The sequence below is a fragment of the Phacochoerus africanus genome, chromosome 7 (assembly GCF_016906955.1).
Source record: "Phacochoerus africanus isolate WHEZ1 chromosome 7, ROS_Pafr_v1, whole genome shotgun sequence".
In the NCBI taxonomy this organism is placed as follows: Eukaryota; Metazoa; Chordata; class Mammalia; order Artiodactyla; family Suidae; genus Phacochoerus; species Phacochoerus africanus.
In genome coordinates, this window is record NC_062550.1 from 784,962 (window position 1) to 805,999 (window position 21,038).

Genomic DNA, 21,038 nt, shown 5'->3' on the forward strand with positions numbered 1-21,038 from the left:
AGGTATTTGCCTTTTTCTCCTTTCTGCTTTTTGTTGGCACTATCAATTTTTCTTTTTTGTTGTTGCTGTTCTTTTTTTTTTTTTTGTCTTTTTGCCTTTTCTAGGTCCACACCTGTGGCATATGGAGGTTCCCAGGCTAGGGGTCTAATCGGAGCTGCAGCCGATGGCCTACGCCAGAGCCACACCAGATCCAAGCCAGGTCTGTGACCTACACCACAGCTCAAGGCAACACTGGATCCTTAACCGAGTGAGGCCAGGGATCGAACCTGCAGCCTCATGGTTCCTAGTCGGATCCATTACCCACTGAGCCACGACAGGAACTCCTGAAATCTGTAAATCTCATTTCAGTTTTTCTAGTGGAAACTTGGGTATTTCAGACTTTTTTCTATTGATTCTAAAACCTAGCAATACAAGCAATTTCATGTTTTGACTTCCTGCTCCCCCTCCTTGCCATATGCCATGTTGGGCTCAGGAGGGATTTTCTCTCGAGTTCTTTTGACTTTCTTTGAACAGTCTAAGCTGGTTTCTTGGTTGGCATCCAGGGCTTACTCTTGGAGTCACTTTTTGTTTTGCGATGGTGTATCTTTTAGCCCTTTTTGAGAAATCTAGCGTGTGGTAAAGCTTGAGTATTTACAGGGAGTGAAGACACTTGTATTTGCTGTTCACTGTGTGTGGAATTCTAGGTTCAGTTCTCGGAATGCTGACAATTTCGCTCCTTTGCCAACTGACAGTCAGGTTCAGTCTGATTCAAGAAGATCTTTCCAGGAGTTCCCGTCTGGTGCAGCGGGTTAAGAATCCGACTACTATCCATGAGGATGTGGGTTTGATCCCTGGCCTCACTCAGTGGGTTAAGGATCCAGTGTTGCCGTGAGCTCTGGTGTAGGTCGCAGACCTAGCTCAGATCCTGGGCTGCTGTGGCTGTGGTGGAGGCCGCACAGCTGTAGCTCCAATTTGACCCCTAGCCTATGAACTTCCATATGCCGCAGGTACAACCATAAAACATGGGCAAAAAACCAAAAATGCCCTTCCTCTGAAGGTTCGGAGCTAGTTCCTCTGGCCTTGGAGTTCCAGGCCATTCCTCCCGGGCGTCACCCCTGCTGGAGTCACTCTCCTGTCTCTCTTCCTTCTCGAGGCTGCCTCTGGCCTGCTGGCTTGCATCTGGTGGGCCTGGGGAGGAGAAGGGCACAGTCCTGGCACACATGCCCTCCACTGCCGCCCTTGGGCCTGGACGACAGACGCCTGGAAGAGCAGAGGACGCACATGCAGCTGCTGTGTCTGGTGCAGATGTGGTCAGGTCCAGCGGTGGCCCTGCCTCACCTCGGCCTGAGGATGTGTATGCAGGCTGGACCTGGCACAGGAACTTGACCACTAGGTGACACTGGCTGCTGTCCTAACCCACCCTCCAAGCCTTCGCTTTCGACCTGTACGCCGCGTGCAGTGGGGCACAAGCACTGGTCAGTGACAGGCCCCGCGTGGGACACTTGGCTGGAAGGGCCGCCCGTTCTGCATAAGGCACCTGGAGGAGACCCTAAGCAGTGGAGGTGCCCTGCAGGGAAAGGTCTTTCCAGCTCAGAAGAAGCCTGCGGCCCCCACCCCCCACGCCAGCTGCAGGCTGGGGGCCACCTGCCACTCCTTGGCTCGTTGGGGCCACAGCACTAACTTCAAATCCTCAGGGAAACCAAGGAACCCTCTAGGCCTCTCCCTCCTCCCAAAACATTTTGGGACTTAATCTTGGGGTGACAAGTGCCACAAAAGCACTGTATTTTGGAATCTGAGCCAAGGTCAAAGTGGAAGCAGCCAGTGGGAGGCTAAGCTCAGGCCTCTGCACGCCAGCGCCCAGGGGCCTCTCGGCTTCACCTGGACCCCAGAGAGGGGCTCAGGTACCGAGGCTGCCCAGGCCCAGGCCTGCTACACCTGAGAAAGGGCAGGGCCAGCTGCCGTGCCCCCTGCCGGCCCCCTGCCCTCTGCACATGCAGGCTCCCCCAAACCCTGTCTCCTCCGACAGGTGCTCATGGGTCCCTATTCCGCCCAGCCTGGCACTCTGAGTGCCCCCAACACTCAACTGGGCCGGTCCCACCCAAAGCCCCACTATTCCGGGTCTGGCATCCCACCTCTTCATCCCCTCAAGCCCCTCTCCCCGACGCCCCCTTCCTTGAATCCCCTGCCCCCCAGGGAACCCCCAGCCCTCCCATCAGGAGCTTCTCCCACTCCCTGCGTCCTCTCAGAGGAGCCTCCAGAACTTCGTGTCAGGCGCCCCTCCCGGCCCGGCGCCCCCCTAGGCCTTGTCTTGGGTCCCGGTCCCCTCCCCCGCCCCCCTCCCGCACCCCCAGCCCTCGCGTCGGGTCCTCCCCCTTGGAAGACCCCCCAGCCCTCGCGTCGGGTCCCCCCCTTCAGAGGACCCCCAGTCCTCGCGTCGGGTCCCCCCCCTTGGAAGACCCCCCAGCCCTCGCGTCGGGTCCTCCCCTTCAGAGGACCCCCAGCCCTCGCGTCGGGTCCCCCCCCTTGGAAGACCCCCCAGCCCTCGCGTCGGGTCCCCCCCTTCAGAGGACCCCCAGCCCTCGCGTCGGGTCCCCCCCTTGGAAGACCCCCAGCCCTCGCGTCGGGTCCCCCCCTTCAGAGGACCCCCAGCCCTCGCGTCGGGTCCGCCTCCCCCTCGGACCCCCAGTCCTCGGGTCCGACCCCCTTCCCGCCCGCCCCCCTCGGGGGACCCCCCGCCGCCCGGCCCCCGCCGCCCGGCCCCCGCCCGGCGTCCCCGCGGCGCCGGCGCTCAGGGCCCTCGCGCCCTCGGCTCCCCTCCCCCCGGCGGCGGCGGCGGCGCGTCACGGCGGCGGCGGGCGGGGCGCGTCTCGCACGCAGCGCGCCGGGCGGAGCGCTCGCCGCATTGTTTGCTTCGCTGGGGAGCGAGCGAGCGAGCGAGCGAGCGAGCCGGCCCGGGCGTCCGAGCAGCTCCGCGCCCCGCCGCCGCCGCCGCCCGCCGCCCGCCGCCCGCCGCCCGCCGGCCGGGCCCCCGCGCCGGGCCTCCGTCCGGCCCCGCCGCCCGCGCGAGCCGCCGCCGCCGCCGCCCGCGAGCCCGCGGCCGCCGCGCCGAGAGCCGGGCCGGGCCGCCGCCGACAGGAGCCCGCGCCCAGAGCGGCGGCGGGCCGGGCCTGCGCGGCCGTTGGCGGAGGAGCCGCGGGCGCCATTAGCGCCGCCTCGGCCGCGCCGGCCCCCGCGCCCGCCGCCCGGCTCCCGCGGCCGCGGCCCCGAAGGTGAGTGCGCCGGGCGGGCCGCAGCCGCCCCGCCGCCCCGCCGCCTCGCCCCGCGGGCCCCGGCCTCTCGGCGGCGGGGCGCCGCCATGTTTGGCGGCGGCGGCGGCGGCGCATTGTCCGCGGGCGGCGGGCGGAGGGGCGAGGGAGGCCGCGGGGTCGGGGCGGCGGCGGCGGCGGCGGGGAGGCCGGGGGCCGCGCGGCGGCGGCGGCGGCGGCCGGGCGGCGGGGCGGCGGGCGGCGAGAAGGGGGGGCCGGGGCCGGGGTCCGCCGGCCGAGGGGCGCCTTATGTAACGGGCGCGCTCGGGGGGCCGAGCCGGGGCAGGAAGCGCCGTGTTCGCGGGCGCGGGCCGGGCGGCCTCCGCCCCCGCCCCCGCCCCCGCCGCGGTGGCCGGGCGCCCGGCGGCCTCCGGGCTCTTTTGAAGAAGTAACTCGGCGGAGTGTCGTTCGCGGGGCCGCTCGCGCTGCAGGACGGAAGTCGGAGCCCGCTCCGTCGCCGCCGGGTGGGCGGGTGGCTGCTCCTGCCCGGCACCTGCTCGCCTGCGGGCCCGGGAGAGCTGGAGGGGCTTGGCCGAGGCCAGGCAGGATCGGCGCGGGTGTGGGCTCCGCGGAGCTGGCCCGCGGGCGCTCGGCGCCTCTGCCCCTCTTGTGGCCTCCTGGCTTTTCCAGAAGCGTTTAAGGAGAGGCTGGTCTGCTGGTGGGAATGCGTGTCCCGTCCAGAAGCCCAGGTCTGGCAGGAGCGGGGGCCGAGAGCAGAGCTGGTGGGTGCAGGGAAGGACGGGTCGGGGGCAGGGACCCTGTCAGATGAGGAGCTGTGTGGCCTTTAAGGGCTATTCCTCTTGGACCAAGTGGCCAGATAAAGAGCTGCCGTGCCCTTCGGGAGAGCGGGGGTTTTGAAGGGCTGGGTGTGCTTAGAGCCACTTGGTACTCTGCTGTCGAGAAGAAAATTACATGTTGGCTTTTAACTTGGTGAGTAGCCAACTGTTGCATCTGCTCCGCCCCAGTAAAGACCCCTGAACTGGGCCCCGGCGCCCGGGGATCCCCTGGGTGCAGGCTCTGGGGCTGACAGCTGGGCCTCGCCCATCTCCCTCACAAGGGCTGGCAGGGCCAGCTTGGTGGTGGCTTGGCTGACCGCACCCCAGGGTCCAGGGCTGGGGTGCAGGTGAGTTAGGGTCTGGCCGACCAACTGTGGTGTTTTCCATGCTTCTCCTTGGTGGGGGGGCTAGTCTAAGGTGAAACAGAGGTTTTTGCTCGAGGAAAGAAAAAGGAAACCGCAGCCTGGAGGTTCTCGTCTTCAAAGCGCACTTTGGGTCCGTCTGCTGGGATTTCCTTTGGGGTTTAACAGCGCGAACCTTGGCCGGCTCTTCCCAGAGACCGACAGCCGCCCGGGCCCACAGGCAGCCGTGGGCCTTGGGCTCCACCTTGAAATGTGTGGCAGTTCCTCTCTTAAACATCATTTTGCCTCCTGTCAGTCAGGTGTGGTTGTTTGGAGGGTGGAGAGTCCTTGTCACCTGTTCTAAGGTGCCACCCTGCTTGGTAGGCAGTGGTCCAGAGTCAGGAGTCTCCCTCCAAGGGAGACGGAACGTAGGCTTGGTCAGTGACAGATGGCAGACGTCCGAGGAGAATAAGTTCGTGTAAATGTCCGCGGCCAAGTCCATGGCCAAGATCTCAGGTGCCTGAGTCTGCGTGGCACGGGGTGGTGGGAGTGGCAGGTGGTGCAGGGGTCTCGGTGCGGCCACTCCTGAGTCCCCGCAGAGGCTGGCTGGGGGCCTCCCAGGGGTGAAGCCTGCCCCCAGGCCAGTGCAAGGCTTCCCTCTTGGGTCCTGGTGGCCGGTCACCTTGTGCCTCCGCGTAGGTGTGGGGGGAACGTGTTCCTGGGAGGATGGGTTACTCCCGGCAGGGGTACTGCCATGGTCAGCGCCCTGGGCTCCAGGGTGCTCTCTTGAGCTGTAGCAGGGTGGGGGGTGCCGGGGACCAGAGCCCCTCACGGGCCGGCCTGGTGCTCACAGCCTCCTGCCCCTGGAGTCCAGCTCTGGGCTGGGCTTTCTCTGCAGCCCTGCTCGGGAGGGATGTCGCGCTTGGCTGGGTGACCTGTGGTCTAAGAGGGTGGCCGGCGAGCGCTGGAAACGAGACCGTCCTGGAAGGACCCGTGGGCGCGGGAGCCTCTGCAGGGCCACGCCTCCGCCCACCCGCTCTGGTCCCTGGAGTCCCCGGGGAGGGCGGCCTGGTGGGATGAGTGATTTTGGAAACCTCAGGGACCGGTGGGGGGGGGGGGGGTTCGTCTCGATCGCGTGCGAGTTGGCGCCGCCCCCGCGTCCTCCTCGCCGAGGTAACGTGTGCCTGGTCTCTTTCAGGGAGTCGGTACCAAATGAGGAGGAAAGGCCGAGGTCATCGCGCCGCAGCGAGGCCCCCTTCCTCCCCGAGCAGCACGAAGCCGTCCCCCGCGCGCGAGACCCTGACCTACGCGCAAGCGCAGAGGATGGTGGAGATCGAGATGGAGGGGCGCCTGCACCGCATCAGCATCTTCGACCCCCTGGAGATCGTGCTGGAGGACGACGCCACCGCCCAGGAGATGAGTGAGTGCAACAGCAACAAGGAGAACAGCGAGCGGCCGCCCCTGGGCTCGCGGACCAAGCGCCACAAGAACAACCGCGTCAAGAAGAAAAGCGAGGCCCTGCCCAGCGCCCACGGCGCGCCCGCCTCGGCCAGCGCGCTGCCCGAGCCCAAGGTGCGCGTGGTGGAGTACAGCCCGCCGTCGGCGCCCCGGCGGCCGCCCGTGTACTACAAGTTCGTGGAGAAGTCGGCGGAGGAGCTGGACAACGAGGTGGAGTACGACATGGACGAGGAGGACTACGCCTGGCTGGAGCTGGTCAACGAGAAGCGCAAGGCCGACTGCGTGGCGGCCGTGTCGCAGAGCGTGTTCGAGTTCCTGATGGACCGCTTCGAGAAGGCCTCGCACTGCGAGAAGCAGAAGCAGGGGGAGCAGCAGTGCCTGATCGACGAGGACGCCGTGTGCTGCGTGTGCATGGACGGCGAGTGCCAGAACAGCAATGCCATCCTCTTCTGCGACATGTGCAACCTGGCCGTGCACCAGGAGTGCTACGGCGTGCCCTACATCCCCGAGGGCCGCTGGCTCTGCCGCCACTGCCTGCAGGCCCGCGCCCGGCCCGCCGACTGCGTGCTCTGCCCCAACAAGGGGGGCGCCTTCAAAAAGACGGACGATGACCGCTGGGGCCACGTGGTGTGCGCCCTGTGGATCCCGGAGGTCGGCTTCGCCAACACGGTCTTCATCGAGCCCATCGACGGCGTGCGGAACATCCCGCCCGCCCGCTGGAAGCTGACCTGCTACCTCTGCAAGCAGAAGGGCGTGGGCGCCTGCATCCAGTGCCACAAGGCCAACTGCTACACCGCCTTCCACGTGACCTGCGCCCAGAAGGCCGGCCTCTACATGAAGATGGAGCCCGTGAAGGAGCTGGCCGGCGGCGCCGCCACCTTCTCCGTCAGGAAGACCGCCTACTGTGACGTGCACACGCCCCCGGGCTGCACCCGGAGGCCTCTGAACATTTACGGGGACCCGGAGATGAGAAACGGCGTCTGCCGGAAGGAGGGCTCGCTCAAGACGGTCAGGGCCACGTCCAAGGTCAGGAAGAAGGCCAAAAAGGCCAAGAAGGCACCGCGGGAGCCCTGCGCCGCCCTGCCGCCCGTGTGCGCGCCCTGCATCCCCCCGCAGAGGTAAGCGCCCCGCGGCCCCCCGCAGACGCAGAGGGAAGCGCGGCGGGCTCTGCGGCCCGAGGCCGGGCGCGCTGAGGCCCACGCGGGGTGACGGCCCTGCCGCACAGCTGCACCGCGTCGCTGCTCCCCGGGAACGCAGACGTTGCCGGCGACTCGAGCCTGTGAGACCAGCAGGGGGGTGGTGTCCTCGGTGCCTGCTCCGGCCGCGGGGTGTGCTGGCCGTTGTGGCGGCCTGGGTGGCTGCACCTGGGGCCCGTGGCACCCCCGGAGGGTCGCCCCCGGGCAGGACGAAGTGCTGTTCCTCGCCCTCCCCCTCGCCGCAATGCGGGCATCTCGGGGAGTCCCCCCTCTGGGCTCGTGGGCGAACGATCCGGTGTTGTCACTGTACCAGGTCGGGTGCCTGCAGAGGCGCGGGTTCCTTCTCAGGCTGGGGGGCTTCCACCTGGGCATCGCCGAAACCGATTTTAGGAATCTTGTGGGATTTTTTTTTTTTTTTTTTTTTTTTTTGCTTTTTAGGGCCGCACCCGCGGCACGTGGAGGTTCCTAGGCCAGGGGTCGGATCAGAGCTGCGGCCGCTGGCCTACGCCAGAGCCACGGCAACGCGGGATCCAAGCCGCATCTGCGATCTACACCACAGCTCATGGCAATGCTGGATCCTTAACCCACTGAGCGAGGCCAGGGATCGAACCCACAACTTCATGGTTCCTAGTCAGGTTCATTTCTACTGCACCACCATGGGAACTCCCTTCTTGTGGGATTTTTAAAATCACTTGTGGAAAAGTTCAGCAGGGTGGCCAAGTAAGGCCAACACCAGGGCAGAGAGCCGCGTGCGGCTGCGAGAGCCGCGTGGGGCGGGGTGCTGGCCCCCTTCCTGGTGGGGGCAGCCTCTGCTTTCCTGGTTCGTTCCCTGGCATTTCCCTGGCGGTCCGGACGGGGCCTGGAGTGGTCTGTGCTGGTGGGGTCAGGACCCCGAGGGGCCCCCTCACCCCTGCACGGAGTCTAGGGCCGTCCCCACCCTGGGCTTGTCTCCTCCTCTGATTGTCCCCTTGCCACTTACTTGTTCCTTCTTTCTCCTTTAAAAAAAAAAAAAAACCTTTTTAGGGCCACACCCGTGGCATACGGAGGTTCCTAGGCTAGGGCTCGAATCGGAGCTGCAGCTGCCAGCCACCACCGCAGCCACAGCCGTGCAGGAGCCGAGCCGCGTCCGCGACCTACACCACAGCTCGTGGCAACTCGGGATCCTTAACCCCCGAGAGAGGCCAGGGAGCGAACCTGCGTCCTCATGGATCTTGGCTGGGTTCGTTTCGGCTGAGCCGTGATGGGACCTCCCTGATGTGTTCTTTTTGTTTCCTCCCGTCTGTGCTCTGGCTTGGGACACGAGGCGAGTGACGGACGCTTTCCCGCCAGAGCCTGGAGTGCCCAGAGGTCTGGGGGAGACTCGAACCCCGGCCTGAGCTTCGGGGAAGTGGTAGCGCGGTTCCAGTTGGGCGTCCGTCCCGGGAGCAGGCCTCCCGTGGGCTGTGCCGTCAGGTCGTCCGGCGAGGGGGCCACCCCGTGGGGTCCGGCTTTCAGCCCCAGGGGGTCAGGTCCTCGCTGTGTGTGGCTGGTGGCGGCCTGGCCGGTTTCCCCACGTCGGCCTCCGGCTCTTTGCGGAGCAGCTCAGACTCACGACGGAGCCTGTCAGTCTGGACCAAGTGCCTTGAAAGCGCTGCTGGTGCCGCGTCTCCGGAGAGCGTGTCCCGCAGAACCAGGGCTTCTGCGAGTCCGTCCCTCTGACTCCGGAGGACGGCGTCGCTCGGGTTTGGATCTGCTCCCAGGGCTCGAAGGCCGGGAGCTCGGGCGCTGCCGAGGCTGCGCCCAGGCCCGGGTGCCCTGCGGCGCCGACGGCGTTTGGGGAGGGTCCCGCGGGCATGGGCGGCGACGGCCGCTGGCGGAGGGCTCTGCGCGGCCCCAGTGGCTGGCGGCGGAGCGGGGCCGTGTCCCTCCTGTCCTTCCTTCCCCGGCTCAGCTGCACACCGAGCCTCTAGGTCAGCGTCAAGGCGGAAGCTCGCCGGGGGCATGATCCTGGCTGCAGGTTTCGAGCGCGGTGTGGACCCCATTTCAGGCCACTTCAACCCCCTCCATGACCCTGCCGCCCCCCTTGGCCTGTTGGTGACCTGGTGTCGGACCCCCCTGGGGGGTGTCGGGCCGATGCTGGGGGGCCCAGGCTTACAGGGCCTGCTCCTGTCCCGTAGCTGGGACAGGAGGGGCAGCGGGTCTGGTGGCCACTTCTCAGGCCGGAGGCCCCGGATCCCTGGCGGTGGGGTAAAGCCCGGCCTTGGTGACCTGCTTTGCTGCGGGGCCGGGCGTGGGGGGGGCAGGAGAGGAGGGGCCTCTTTCCCTCGCAGGGGGCTCCGAGAGCGGGGTGCCTGGCAGGGCTTGTGATGCTGTGTGGCGTGAGTGGCTGCGCAGCTGAGGACTCGGGTGAGAGAGGAAACCGAGGCCAGCGGGGTGGAAGGTCGAGCTTTGTTCTGGACAAGAGGGGGAGGACGGGTGTGATGGTTTCACTTTGTAGTTTGACTTTTTTTTCCGGGCTGCACCCTCGGAGTGTGGAAGTTTCCCCAGGGCCGGGATGGAACTACCTGAGCCGCTGCCGTGACAGCACCGGATCCCTGACTCGCTGCGCCACAAGGGAACTCCTACTTTTCGGCGTTTTTTTTAAATTACTTTTTTGTCTTTTATCTTTTTGTTTATTTATTTATTTTTTGTCTTTTTTGTCTTTTCTGGGGCTACACCCGTGGCATATGAAGGTTCCCAGGCTCGGGGTCCAATGTGTCTACGCCACAGCCACAGCAACGCAGGATCCAAGCCACGTCTGTGACCTACACCACAACTCATGGTAACGCCAGATCCTCGACCCACTGAACGAGGCCAGGGATGGAACCCGCAACCTTATGGTTCCTAGGCGGATTTGTTAACCGCTGAGCCATGATGGGAACTCCTTTTTTGTTTATTTATTTATTTTTTGTCTTTTTTGTTTTTTATCTTTTTTAGGGCTGCACCCGCGGCATGCGGAGGTTCCCAGGCTAGGGGTCTAATCGGAGCTGTCGCCGCCGGCCTACGCCAGAGCCGCAGCAATGCGGGATCCCAGCCGCGTCTGTGACCTACACCACAGCTCACAGCAGTGGCAGATCCTCAACCCACTGAGCGAGGCCGGGGATCGAACCCCCAACCTCATGGCTCCTAGTCGGATTGTTAACCACTGAACCACGACGGGAACTCCGTTTCCCGCATTTTTAGGTTAAAGGATTGCTTTTCATCTCTCGGGTAATAGGCTCTGGAACCAAGTTGTGGCTGTTCCCGGGCCTGGCCCCCAACTGGGGACTCGCGCCGTGGGCAGGCCTGTTGTCTGTGGCGGTGGTGGCGGCGTTGCCTTCGGAGTGGCCGCTTTTCCCGTTGGGTCCTCTCCTGCTTTATGGGGGCAGTGTTGGGGGGTCAGGCCAGGCGGAGGGACTCGGGGTGGAGCCTCCTGGTTCCCCAAGGAGCTGATTTAGTTGAGTTTCCGCTGTGTGCTGGGCCTGCCAGTCGCTCTGTGTCAGGTGTTGCCCTGTCTGTTGGGGGTCCCTCCGCGTCGGGGAGCACGGCCTGTGCTGCTGGCCACTTGGTCTCACGTGTGTTCCTGAGCCTGGACGCTGCCTGAGGAGCTGCTGCTTGAGTTACGGGTGAGGTTGGAGGGCGGGTCCCATCTCTGCTCCTCGGGGTGCAGCTGGGCCCCAGATCTGGGCGGAAGCTTGGCGCTCCCTGGACGTGGTGGCGAGGAGATCGGACCCGAGGTCTGTGTGTTTTCCTCCGTGTTTCCGGCAGTTAACTTGAGCATCCGCAGGAAAGTTCCGTCGGCTCCCGCAGGTGCAGCCGGGCCCCGCCCTCTGCACCCGTTGGGGGGCATCTGCCCCCGTGGGTGCTGCCCGCCCTCCCGGGTCCTGGGAGAGGGAGCACCGCGACCCTGGCCGTCAGGTCAGACCGGGAGGCGCTGGGCGTCTGGAGGGTCGGGCCCTGCTGCCCACCCTCCCCAGCGCCCTCTGGCCGCGCCCGCGTTCGGGGTGGGCCTGGCGGGAGCAGCACCTGCTCAGCGCTGTTTAATTGCTGTGACTTCAGCGTCCCTGAGGGGGCTGGGTGTCTCCCTCGGTGATCCTGCCCTTGTGGGCCTCTGGGAGGCGGGAGGTGGCAGCTCTGGTGAGTAGATTTGTTTTGATCAGAGAGCCGTCGGGAATGAGAACAGCACGGGAGAAGAGTCTGGCGGCTTCAGGGGCGGTCTGGGGGCCTGCAGAGCCCTCGCACCTCTGATGCCTTCAGGCTTGGCCTTTGCGGGGCACAGTCAGTGCTTTGCGGGCAGCGCTGTGGGCCTGCCGTGCTCAGGGCTCCCGCCCAGGCGCCCAGGGCAGGCGCGGCAGCGGGAGAGCCTGCCAAGGTTGCGGCTTCTCTGCATCTGCTTTGCTTTGGCAGAGACGGGGTGAAAGTTCACCGCGCATCTCCACTCATCCTGGCAGCCGTGGGCTGGCACCTCGGTCTCACCCCCGCTCCTTTCTGGACCCTGGCACACCCTCTTTATGCAGAGTCCTCTCTGGCTGACCTCTGACCTCTTTGACCTCTGAGGATGGTTCCCGGCGCCTCGGGGCCCGGGGCAGCCTCCGCTGCAGCCCTCCTGCAGTCCGGACAGTGCTGCTCAGCCTCCTTTGATCTGGGTGTCCCACGCCTCCCCCTGCCGCAGAGCAGGCCTCGTCCCGCGTTTGTCTGCGGAGGGTGCCTGGAACCGAGCATCCCTGCTCCTTGGTGGCTGTGGTGCCGCCGGCGCCTCGACTGGGTGATTGCTGCCTTTGATCTTTGTGGCGTCGGAGCCCAGGTCTGGGAGGCCCCTGGAGGTGGCGGCTCCCCTGCTTGCAGCCCGGTGGCATGTCCCTCTCCTGCCCGGCCTTCGTCCTACCAGGGCTGGAGGCGAGTGTCCACCTCGGCAGTCCCTCTGGTGTCCGGGTCCGCTAGGGTCCTTCTCTCCCCCACCCGCTGTCATGGCCCGGGCACTGGGGTGGGTGCTGCAGGGCGTCCGGCACCTGGTGGGGTTCCTCGTGGACCCTCACACCCAGCCTTGGGGCTTCTGGCCGTCGTCTGCGGGCTGGAGCCTGGAGGAGGGGTGGCTGGTCCTGACCCGCGTTGTGCTGGGTCAGGTCCCCGGGAACCTGTGTGGTGAGAACCACTGCCCTCCCGAGGCTGATTCTGGCTTTCGGGGCCAGGAGGGCGGCTTCCCTTCCCTCATGTGTCGTGTTGTCCCCCTTGCCCCCCGTCTGAGCTGTTCTGAGAGTGAGCACGGCCGTTGTCCAAACCCAGCAGTTGGAGTTCCCTGCTGGCTCAGCCGGTCGAGGATCCTGTGTTGTCACTGCCGTGGCGCACACTTGATCACTGGCCTGGGAACTTCCGCACGTTGAGGGCGCCCCCCCCCCCAAAAGAAAGAGTGGACAGTTGAGAGAAGGGGCAGACGCAGGATGCAGCTCCTCAGAAGTGATGCTGGGTGTGCCGCCGTGTCTGCATGTGGTGGGTGGGGCTGCTTCTTTAAATTTTTTTTTCCTGTTTTCATGATTTATATACAGAGCTTAGAAACAAAATACTAGACATTTACCTTTTTTATTAACGTCTTTTTAGGGCCATGCCCACGGCACATGGAGGTGCCCAGGCTAGGGGTCGAATTGGGTCTGCAGCTGCCAGCCTACGCCACAGCAACGCCAGATCCTTAACCCACTGAGTGAGGCCAGGGATCGAACCTGCGTCCTCATGCGTCCTGCGTTACCACTTAGTTACCACTTAGCCACAACGGGAACTCTATAGACGTTTGTGTGTTTTAAAATTTGTTTCTCGGGAGTTCCCGTCGTGGCGCAGTGGTTAACGAATCCGACTACGAACCATGAGGTTGCGGGTTCGGTCCCTGGCCTTGCTCAGTGGGTTAAGGATCCGGCGTTGCCGTGAGCTGTGGTGTAGGTTGCAGACGCGGCTCGGATCCCGCGTTGCTGTGGCTCTGGCGTAGGCCGGTGGCTACGGTTCCGATTCGACCCCTCGCCTGGGAACCTCCATATGCCGCGGGAGCGGCCCTAGAAAAGACAAAAAAAAAAAAATTTGTTTCTCTTTTTTTTAATGGCTGCATCTGCTGCATGTCCAAGTTCTCAGGCCAGGGACTGAATTGGAGCCCCAGCTGCCATCTGTGCCACAGCTGCAGCACTGCCAGATCTTTTAATCCCCTGTGCTGGGCCGGGCTTTGAACCCTCGCCTCCACATCTAGCCGCGCTGAGCCGCTGCAAGGCTCTCGTGTAGCTGCAGGTGTTTTTAGGTTGATGTGACACCTCGTAAGTTTCCTCAGGTCCTGGGAGGGGGCGCCTGCGAGGGGACGCCTTGGGTCGGCGCTCCATCCCTCGCTTGGCCTGTCTTCTTCCCAAAGCCCAGCCCCGGGCTGCCTGGCTGGGCGCTCTGCGGGGTTGCCTGCTGTTGTGACGCGTGTTTTCATTTACTTTGAGGCTTCTGCTTGTCCTGTCTGAGGTGATCCTTTGTTCCCGCGGGCCTTTAGCTTCTCTTCTGAAGGCTTTAGAACGACCCCCGCCCGTCCCGCAGCCCCCTCGGCCTTGGCTCAGACCACGTTCCCTCAGCCCAGCCGGCCAGGGCCAGGCGTCCAGCAGGCTGTCCTTCGCGTGGCTCCCCGTGGCCGGTCACGGGGCGGGCATCTCGGACGTTGGCCGCTGTCACCCGCGGGTAGTTCCTCCTCCGCGGCTCCATCCCCGTCCGCCTGCACCTGTGCTGCTCTCTGTCCGCCTTGGACCCCGAGCTGTTCCTGCTCCGTCTGCGCGTGGATTTCCTGGGCAGACCCGGGCCGCCGTGTCCACGCTCGGCCTCCTCGCCTCCCGCCCCGGTGCCCCGGCGTCCGGTCAGGCCAACCCGCCCCTCTTCTGAAAGCTTGCCTTCTGTTTTCTTCGGGGTGGGAGGAACTTTTTGAAGGGTTAAGTCAGTTTCTGGAATAATGGTATGAATGTACTTAGATTTTCTTCTTTCTTTGCAAGTCAGATCTGATAAGTTACAGGTTTTTTTTTTTTTTTTTTGCAAGTTTGGTATCTCATTTCAGGATACTCTCTTTTAATTGATTTCTGTTCCATTTGTTTCTTTACAGTCTTCCAAAAACAGTTCTGGTTTTGTGGAGATTTTTTTTGTGTGTTCTTATTTCCACTTTCGTGATTTCTTTTTTCTTTTTCTTTTTTTTTTTTTGTCTTTTTAGGGCCACACCCACGGCATATGGAGGGTCCCAGGCTAGGGGTCGAATCAGAGCTGCAGCTGCCGGCCTCCACCACAGCTCACAGGAATGCCAGATCCTTAACCCAGTGAGCGAGGCCGGGGATTGGACCCGCGTCCTCATGGATACAGTTCTTTAACCAGGTTCTTTAACCCCAGAGCCTGGAGGGATCTTCCCCGCATGATGTCTTGCTCCTTTGCCTCTTCCCCCAGCTTTGCCGAGATGTCATTGAGTGGGACGCTGTAAGTTTCAGGTGTAAGTGTCAGGTGTCTGGTGCTGCCTCTGAATCGCTTAAACATCCCAAGTGTTCGCAGGGTGAAGCCGGGTAGCAGTCCGGGGCCTGACTGGCTGCCGTTGCCGCCGTGGTGAGGAGACCGAAGCCCCTCCGCGAGGTCCAGGGCGCCCCTGCCATACCCCTGTCTTCTCCCAACCTCTGCGGCACGTTTCCAGTCAGCCTCTCCTTCTGAGTTGCACTTTGTCTTTTTTTTTCCTCTTAGGGCTGCACCGGCAGCACGTGGAAGTTCCCAGGCTAGGGGTCCAATTGGAGCCGTAGCCACCAGCCTACACCACAGCTCACGGCAATGCTGGATCCTTAACCCACTGAGCAAGGCCAGGGATCGAACCTACAACCCCGTGGTTCCTGGTTGGCTTCGTTTCTGCTGCGGCACGACGGAAACTCCCTGCGTTGCGTTTTGGATGTCACCGAGCAAACTACCTTTAAAAAGCAGTGTCGTGCCTTCCTCATTTTGGATTTGACTCCAGCGCTTTTGACTCCAGGGTCACGTAGGGAGAGGCGGGAGCCCTGGAACACGGACAGTGTGTGCACGCGTGGAAGTGAGTCTGGGCTCTGGGTCCCCTCCCAGGTGACAGCTGGCCAGCCGCCATGCCCCCACCTGTCGGCGTGTCCCTCTCACTGGTCTGTGAGGGTTGGGCTTCCTCTGGCTCAGGGAGTGGTTACAGGGGAACAGAGCAGAAGAGCCATGCTGGGCGGACGCACCTCTTCACAGAACTTTCGGGGCCGGGGTGCTGCCGCTTCCTTCTGGTGTCTGCGGATGCGACGCGGGCCTGAGCCGCCGCCCCGAGGCCTGGGCCTCTCCTCCTGGGGCCTCTCGGAGGCCTGGCCCCAGGCCCCCCCCGGAGCCGGGCTGTGCTTTGGAGGCACCTGGTTTACGAGATGTGCTCAGAAGGGCCGGAGGACACCGGACGGCCGACCCTCTCAAGGTGCTCTGTCCGAAGAACGAGCCGGGTAACACGCCGAGGCGGAAGCCGGCCCAGGAAGTTGCGTAGGCGAGGCGCGTAACCTAACGGTGCTTGCTGTCGGGCAGACCCGCTCGAGGCCGCCCCGGGCCTGCGGGGGCAGGGCCGTGCCTGCTGTGGCTTTGCCTTCTGCGCCGCTGGCCACGCGCTTGGCTGTGCCTTCGCTGTCACTGGTCCTGCATGGCCCCCCCGCCCCCGAGGTCCTCGGATCCTTTCCCCTCTGGACGTGAACCGTCGAAGGCGCCCGACCCCGTCCCTTGGTGGGGTGGGTGTTGCTCGCATTTCCGTGGGGGTTTGGTGCGTCTCTGCTCTCCGCGGCGTGAGTTGGTCATTGAGGTGGGCCGGGTGGGTGCAGGGCGTCCGTGGGGGTGCACCGGGTGCTCAGCCCCGCCCTCCTCTTCGGCGACTCCTGCGCAGACCCCTGGCTGGAATGTGGTGCTTGCTCAGAGCCTGTGGCTCAGGTCTGGGGGCCGCTCCTGGCTCAGGAGTCCTGCCTCTGGAGACGAGGGGGCTGGTTTCACGAGCTGCCTGGTCTTTCTTACAAGCGTGCTGCCTGATAGCACCTTCCTGGCCGTCAGATGCTTTCATCTGCATGGCCTCACTTGGCCTCAGATAGCCGAGCCTGCGTGTGCCTCAGCACACGTCTGCGTGTCTAGAGATCCACTGAGCTCCAGGGACGCGCTGGGCGCTGCTGGCGGGCGTCTGTCCCATCTCTGCTCCAGCCCTGGGGGTGTCCTTGCTTGGACTCCTGATTCCTTCTGCCTGGGAAGCTCTTGGTGCCTTGGGGGCTGGATGTGCCAGGGCCTCTTCAGAAAGCCCCCTGATGGGTCCCCTTGCTGCGCTGACACTCGAGCCCCGTCCTGCCAGGTCACCCCAGGAGGGCAGCCCTGTGCGGTGTCCCTTGGCACCGAGGTGGCAGCTGCTGCTTTGAAGAGAAGGACCGTCAGGGGCCTGGACGCGGCAGAGCTGAGGGCCTTAGGGCGCGTCCCTGGGATTTAGCCTTTGGGTTTGCTCTTGGGAGTTCCCATTGTGGCTCAGTGGGTTAAGAACCCAACTAGCATCCACAAAGATGCAGGTTCAATCCCCGGCCTTGCTCAGTGGGTTAAGGGTCCAGCATTGCCATGAGCTGTGGTGTAGGTCGCAGACGTGGGTTGGATCCCAAGTTGCTGTGGCTCTGGTGTAGGCCAGCGGCTACAGCTCTGATTTGACCCGTAGGCTGGGAAACCTCCACATGCCGCAGGTACGGCCCTAAAAAGAAAAAAAAGAAAAAAGAAAGTTCTGAAAATTCCGTAGTTTCCGGCCTGAAGCGCTGATGTCTGGTGCGCAGGGAGGAGGCCTCGTGGTCCTGCGGCGGTTTGGTTTGCGACGGCGCCTGTGGTCTCCGCGAGGCAGGAAGGGTGATGACGGGCTGGGAGCTCCCTGGCCGTTTCCCTCCTTGGGAGCCTGTTTACGAAGCCTTCCCATTTCATGGTCCCTGCGAGGGTGTCGTCGGGCAGGGCCTCAGAGGTGCCCGGGCAGAGTAGCTGAGCCCCGCTGCTTCTCCCTCCCGTCGTCCCGTCCCTCTCTTTTGCCCTTTGAGGGGGCCGCCCGCGTGGGACCAGTGCCCCGGCGCCCCCAGCCCGGTGAGAGTGAAGGTTGTGCAGGGGGCCCGGCTGCACAGACCCCTAGGGCTCTGCCAGCGTCTTTCGCGATGAGATGTCCGTCCAGGCACAGCGGCGGCTTAAAGGTGGCCGAGGCCTGTTTCCGCAGGAACGGGAGGCGGGTGGTAGCGGCGAGCAGGCCGTGGCTGGGATGCGCGGAGGGGGCACCCGTGGCTGAAAGGGATGCGGTCGCGTCTGGTGTCCACAACGAGGGTGCCTCGATGTCCTGCTTCGCCGTGACCTCTGAGTTTCCCGTCTTCTAGGTTAAACAGGATCGCGAACCAGGTGGCCATCCAGCGGAAGAAGCAGTTCGTCGAGCGCGCGCACAGCTACTGGCTGCTGAAGCGGCTCTCCCGGAACGGCGCCCCGCTGCTGCGCAGGCTGCAGTCCAGCCTGCCGTCCCGCAGGAGCCCGCCGCAGGTACGCGCCGCCGCCCCGGGCCTCTGCTGCTCGACGGGCGGGCGGGGGGGCGGGCAGGCGACGCCCCCTCTCTGGGTGGCGGGGTCCTGGGAGGCCTCTGCCACGCGCCCCCCGTGGGTGGGTGGGGGCGCTGGGGCCCGAGCGCCGTGCCAGGCAGGGCCCCGAGCACCAGCGGACTTGGTTTCTTGTGAGAACAAGACCCCGCGTCTCCGAGGTTCCCTGGGCTCCTGGACCCGCTGCGGCGGTAGAGCGCTTCTGGAGGAGTGGCTTCAGGGGCCGGGGTGGGGGGCGGTGAGGGCCGGTGCCGGGAGGCGTTGCCCAGCCCCCCCGGAAGCGCGGCCCAAGCCCTCGAGTGGCTCGTGTGTGCGCGCTTGTGTGGGGACCGCAGCCTCGGGGACGACCGGCATCCGCGGTCGGCCTCGGCTCAGCCTCCCGCTCCGGCCGGATGCCCGGAGGAGTCTGCGGAGAGGGGAGCCGGCCGGAGCTGCGTGGCATCCTGAGGCAGAGCGGGTGGCCGAGCGAGCCGGGTGGCTGGGCCCAGGGGCCTGATCCTCCGTGGAGCTCTGTCCGGGTTGGGTCCCCGTCCTGAGGTCGCCGTGGCGCGTGAGTTGGCCGCCGTCCTGCTCCTCGCTGCTCGGCTGTCTCGTCCCTTTCCACGCCTGCCCGGCCCGGACGGTGCTGTCGCTCTAGGGAGCCCCGTGTCTTAGCTTTCCCCGCGTCGCTGTGTTGACAAGTAGGTCAAGTCAACACCACGCTTTTAAAAACCATGTTTAAAAAAAAAAAAGAATTTGAGTTTTAACGTCTTTTTTTTTAAAAAAAGGGCTGCTCCCACGGCAGATGGAGGTTCCCAGGGTAAGGGGTCTAACTGGAGGTGCAGCCGCCGGCCGACACCACGGCCACAGCCACGCGGGATCCGCGCCTTGTCTGTGGCCTACACCGCAGCTCATGGCAACACTGGATCCTTAACCCACTGAGCCAGGCCGGGGACCGCACCCGCCGCCTCATGGCTCCTGGTCGGATTCGTTTCTCCTGCACCACGACGGGGACTCTTTTAACGTTTTTCTAATGCTTTTTGAAACTCACGGAAAAACTAACTGTTCAGATTCCGGGCCTGCGTAGGACGGGCCGCACCTCTGCCCGTCGTGTCCCTGGGGACAGAGGTGCCCAGGGCCGGAGTCCTGTGCTGTGTAGACCCACTGCCCAGGGCAACGGTGCTAGGCCACGCTCCTCTGGAGCCTGCGGGTCCATCCGAGCCTCTCCACTCGGAGGGGCACGGGCCTCTGTGCAGGCCCCCTCGTCAGGACCCAGCGTTGTGGCTTCGCGGGACGTGGGTGCAGGGGCGCTGCTGACTGCTTTGCACGCACTGCTCTCTGTGTGCTGCTGACCCTGGGGGGCGGGGGGCGTGGGAGCCCTGTGCTCGCTGGTGGGCTTGGCCTCCCGAGCACGTCCCAGACCTTGTGTCGCAACTGGGGCTTTGCTGATGACACAGCACGTGCTCCTCCTCCTCCCACTGGGAGTGGAGTTCGTTCCCTTCGGGGCCGGGGCAGTGCGTGTGCCCACGGGCCGGGCCGGGAGGGCTGACTGCAGGGTCGGGGGATGTCCAGGATGCCCCAGGGCTGGGGTCCAGGGCACCGGGGGTGGCTGGCTTGCCCAGGTCCTCCGCCCGTGGCCAGGGCCTGAAGTGAACGGTGACCGGCGGCCTGCTGTCCCTCACGCATGCAGGCTCGCTCGGGAGCCGAGGGCTGGCCTGTGTGGTCTGGCCTGGGACCTGGACCTAGTTTGGGGCAGGGCAGGCGCCCCCCTGCCCTTGGGTGAGCGCTTCTGCCAGCGAACCTGTGCCCCCCTCTGGCACAGGGGAGGCGTGCCCTGTGCCTCCAGCACAGCTCGGTCGTCCTGCGGCGTCAGCTCAGAGCCTCTCGCCTGCCGCCCTGCTGCTGGCGTCAGCTTCCGGGGCTGGGGTCTTAGGCGCTCAGTCGTGTCCTGGGTGGCTGCCCTGTGCCCTGGCATGGGTTTGATCTGATGAGGCTGACCCTGACCCTGACCCTGGGGTTCTGGCCGTCTCCCTTGGGCGGTGGGGCCTCTCACCCATCGCACAGAGAGTCCTCTGAGGTCCTCTTCCCGCTAGAGAGCCGCCTGGTCCCCGAGGTAGCTTCACTGTTGTCCTGCTTCATGGACCCTTCCAGGGTTGGTTTCATGTAGGAAGTGAAGGCCCCCTGAGGACAGAGTCGGAAACTCAGGCCCTTTCGTGCTGAAGAGGCGTGAGTCTTGGGCAGGTGCTCGTGTGCCGGCTGTCGTGGGCGGAGAGCGTGGCCCTCGGCAGCCCTGCAGCCCAGGGAGGCGGGCTCGCGGGCAGCGCAGCAGGGGCGTCCTGGGGCTTGGGGGAACCGCCTTCCCCATTTGGGTCGCCAGGCCGAACCTCCCTTCTGCTCGTGTTTGCAGAGGGTCTGTTGAGACGAAAAGACGCGATTTCAGGTACCCTTGGGGAACTGGGTTTTCTGAGCCCACCTCGTAACAAAACATCGGCCTCGCTTACACAGCCCACGTTGCTGTTGACTCCTGCTTAGAGGCTGAGAATTTCAAACAACATAAAACAATCCCAGGGATCTGAATCCGAATCTAGCGGAGCCAGAAGAGAGCAGTGGGGCCTGGCGGAGAGGAAGCTCAGGCCCTGCCCCGGCCCCTCCCTGCGGGGTTTCCCACCCGGGTCTTTGCCTTCAGACCCCAGAGCCCGGAGGCTGCCAGCTGTACGGGCAGAGTCCTCCCTGCGCCAGGGCTCAGGGCGCCGGCTGGGGTCCCGCCTGGCGGCTCTGCGATTTGAATCCCGTCTGCATGGGGCTGGACGCCCAAGAGGCGCCGGGGGCCAGAGAGAGAAGAGGGTTTGACAGTCGGTGGAGCATGTGCTGGACTCTGATGCTGGGCAGCGTCAGCCGTTGCAGGCGTGTGCGTCCATGGCAGGTCACGGGGAGCTGTGCACCTGAGCGGGGGGGGGGGGGGGGGGGGGGGGGGGGGGGGGTGGACGGACAGGTGTCCAGGGCGCTGTGGCCAGGGGTCTGCACACCAGCCAGGAGCCTGGATGGGGCAGGTGTGCATGTCCTGGGGGGACTGGTTTGGGGGGAGGTGAGGGAGCCCCACTGCTCCGTCCACCGCCGTCGTCGTCGGTGCTGGGTCTCCTAGGGGCCGTGGTCGGTCCCCTGCCAGGAAGGAGCCTGGCACAGGGTGGGCTCAGCCTGGGCGGGCGGGCGGGTGGGCCCCTGGGGTTGGAGCCGCGGAGCAGAGGGCGAGCATCTGGAACCACAGGTCCTGGGCGGAGCCTGGGGACGGGAGGAAGTGAGGACCAGCGGGGGGGGGGGGTTGGGGGGGCGGCGGAGGGGGCGCTGGGGAGGCTGGGTCAAGGGAGGTGCGAGGCGGCCCCGCTGGGGCAGAGCGGGTCTCGGGCCTTTGCTGCCG

The 21,038-nt window shown here is 64.8% G+C and overlaps 1 protein-coding gene across 6 annotated transcripts in view; it reads left to right on the forward strand.

Annotated features, from left to right (window-relative positions):
- Positions 1-3,138: 3,138 nt before the first annotated feature.
- The window catches only part of BRD1 (bromodomain containing 1), a 33,679-nt gene continuing 15,779 nt past the window's right edge, over positions 3,139-21,038 (forward strand). The window contains exons 1-3 of one of the 6 annotated variants that reach the window (XM_047785943.1): positions 3,139-3,248; positions 5,600-6,977; positions 17,435-17,591. In XM_047785943.1, coding sequence (XP_047641899.1) covers positions 5,614-6,977; positions 17,435-17,591 — 1,521 coding nt within the window. In that variant the 5' untranslated portion in view covers positions 3,139-3,248; positions 5,600-5,613. Of the gene's footprint in view, positions 3,249-3,648; positions 3,974-5,599; positions 6,978-17,434; positions 17,592-21,038 lie in introns of those variants that run through there. The other 5 variants (XM_047785946.1, XM_047785947.1, XR_007135724.1 and 2 more) reach the window with 5 other exon arrangements.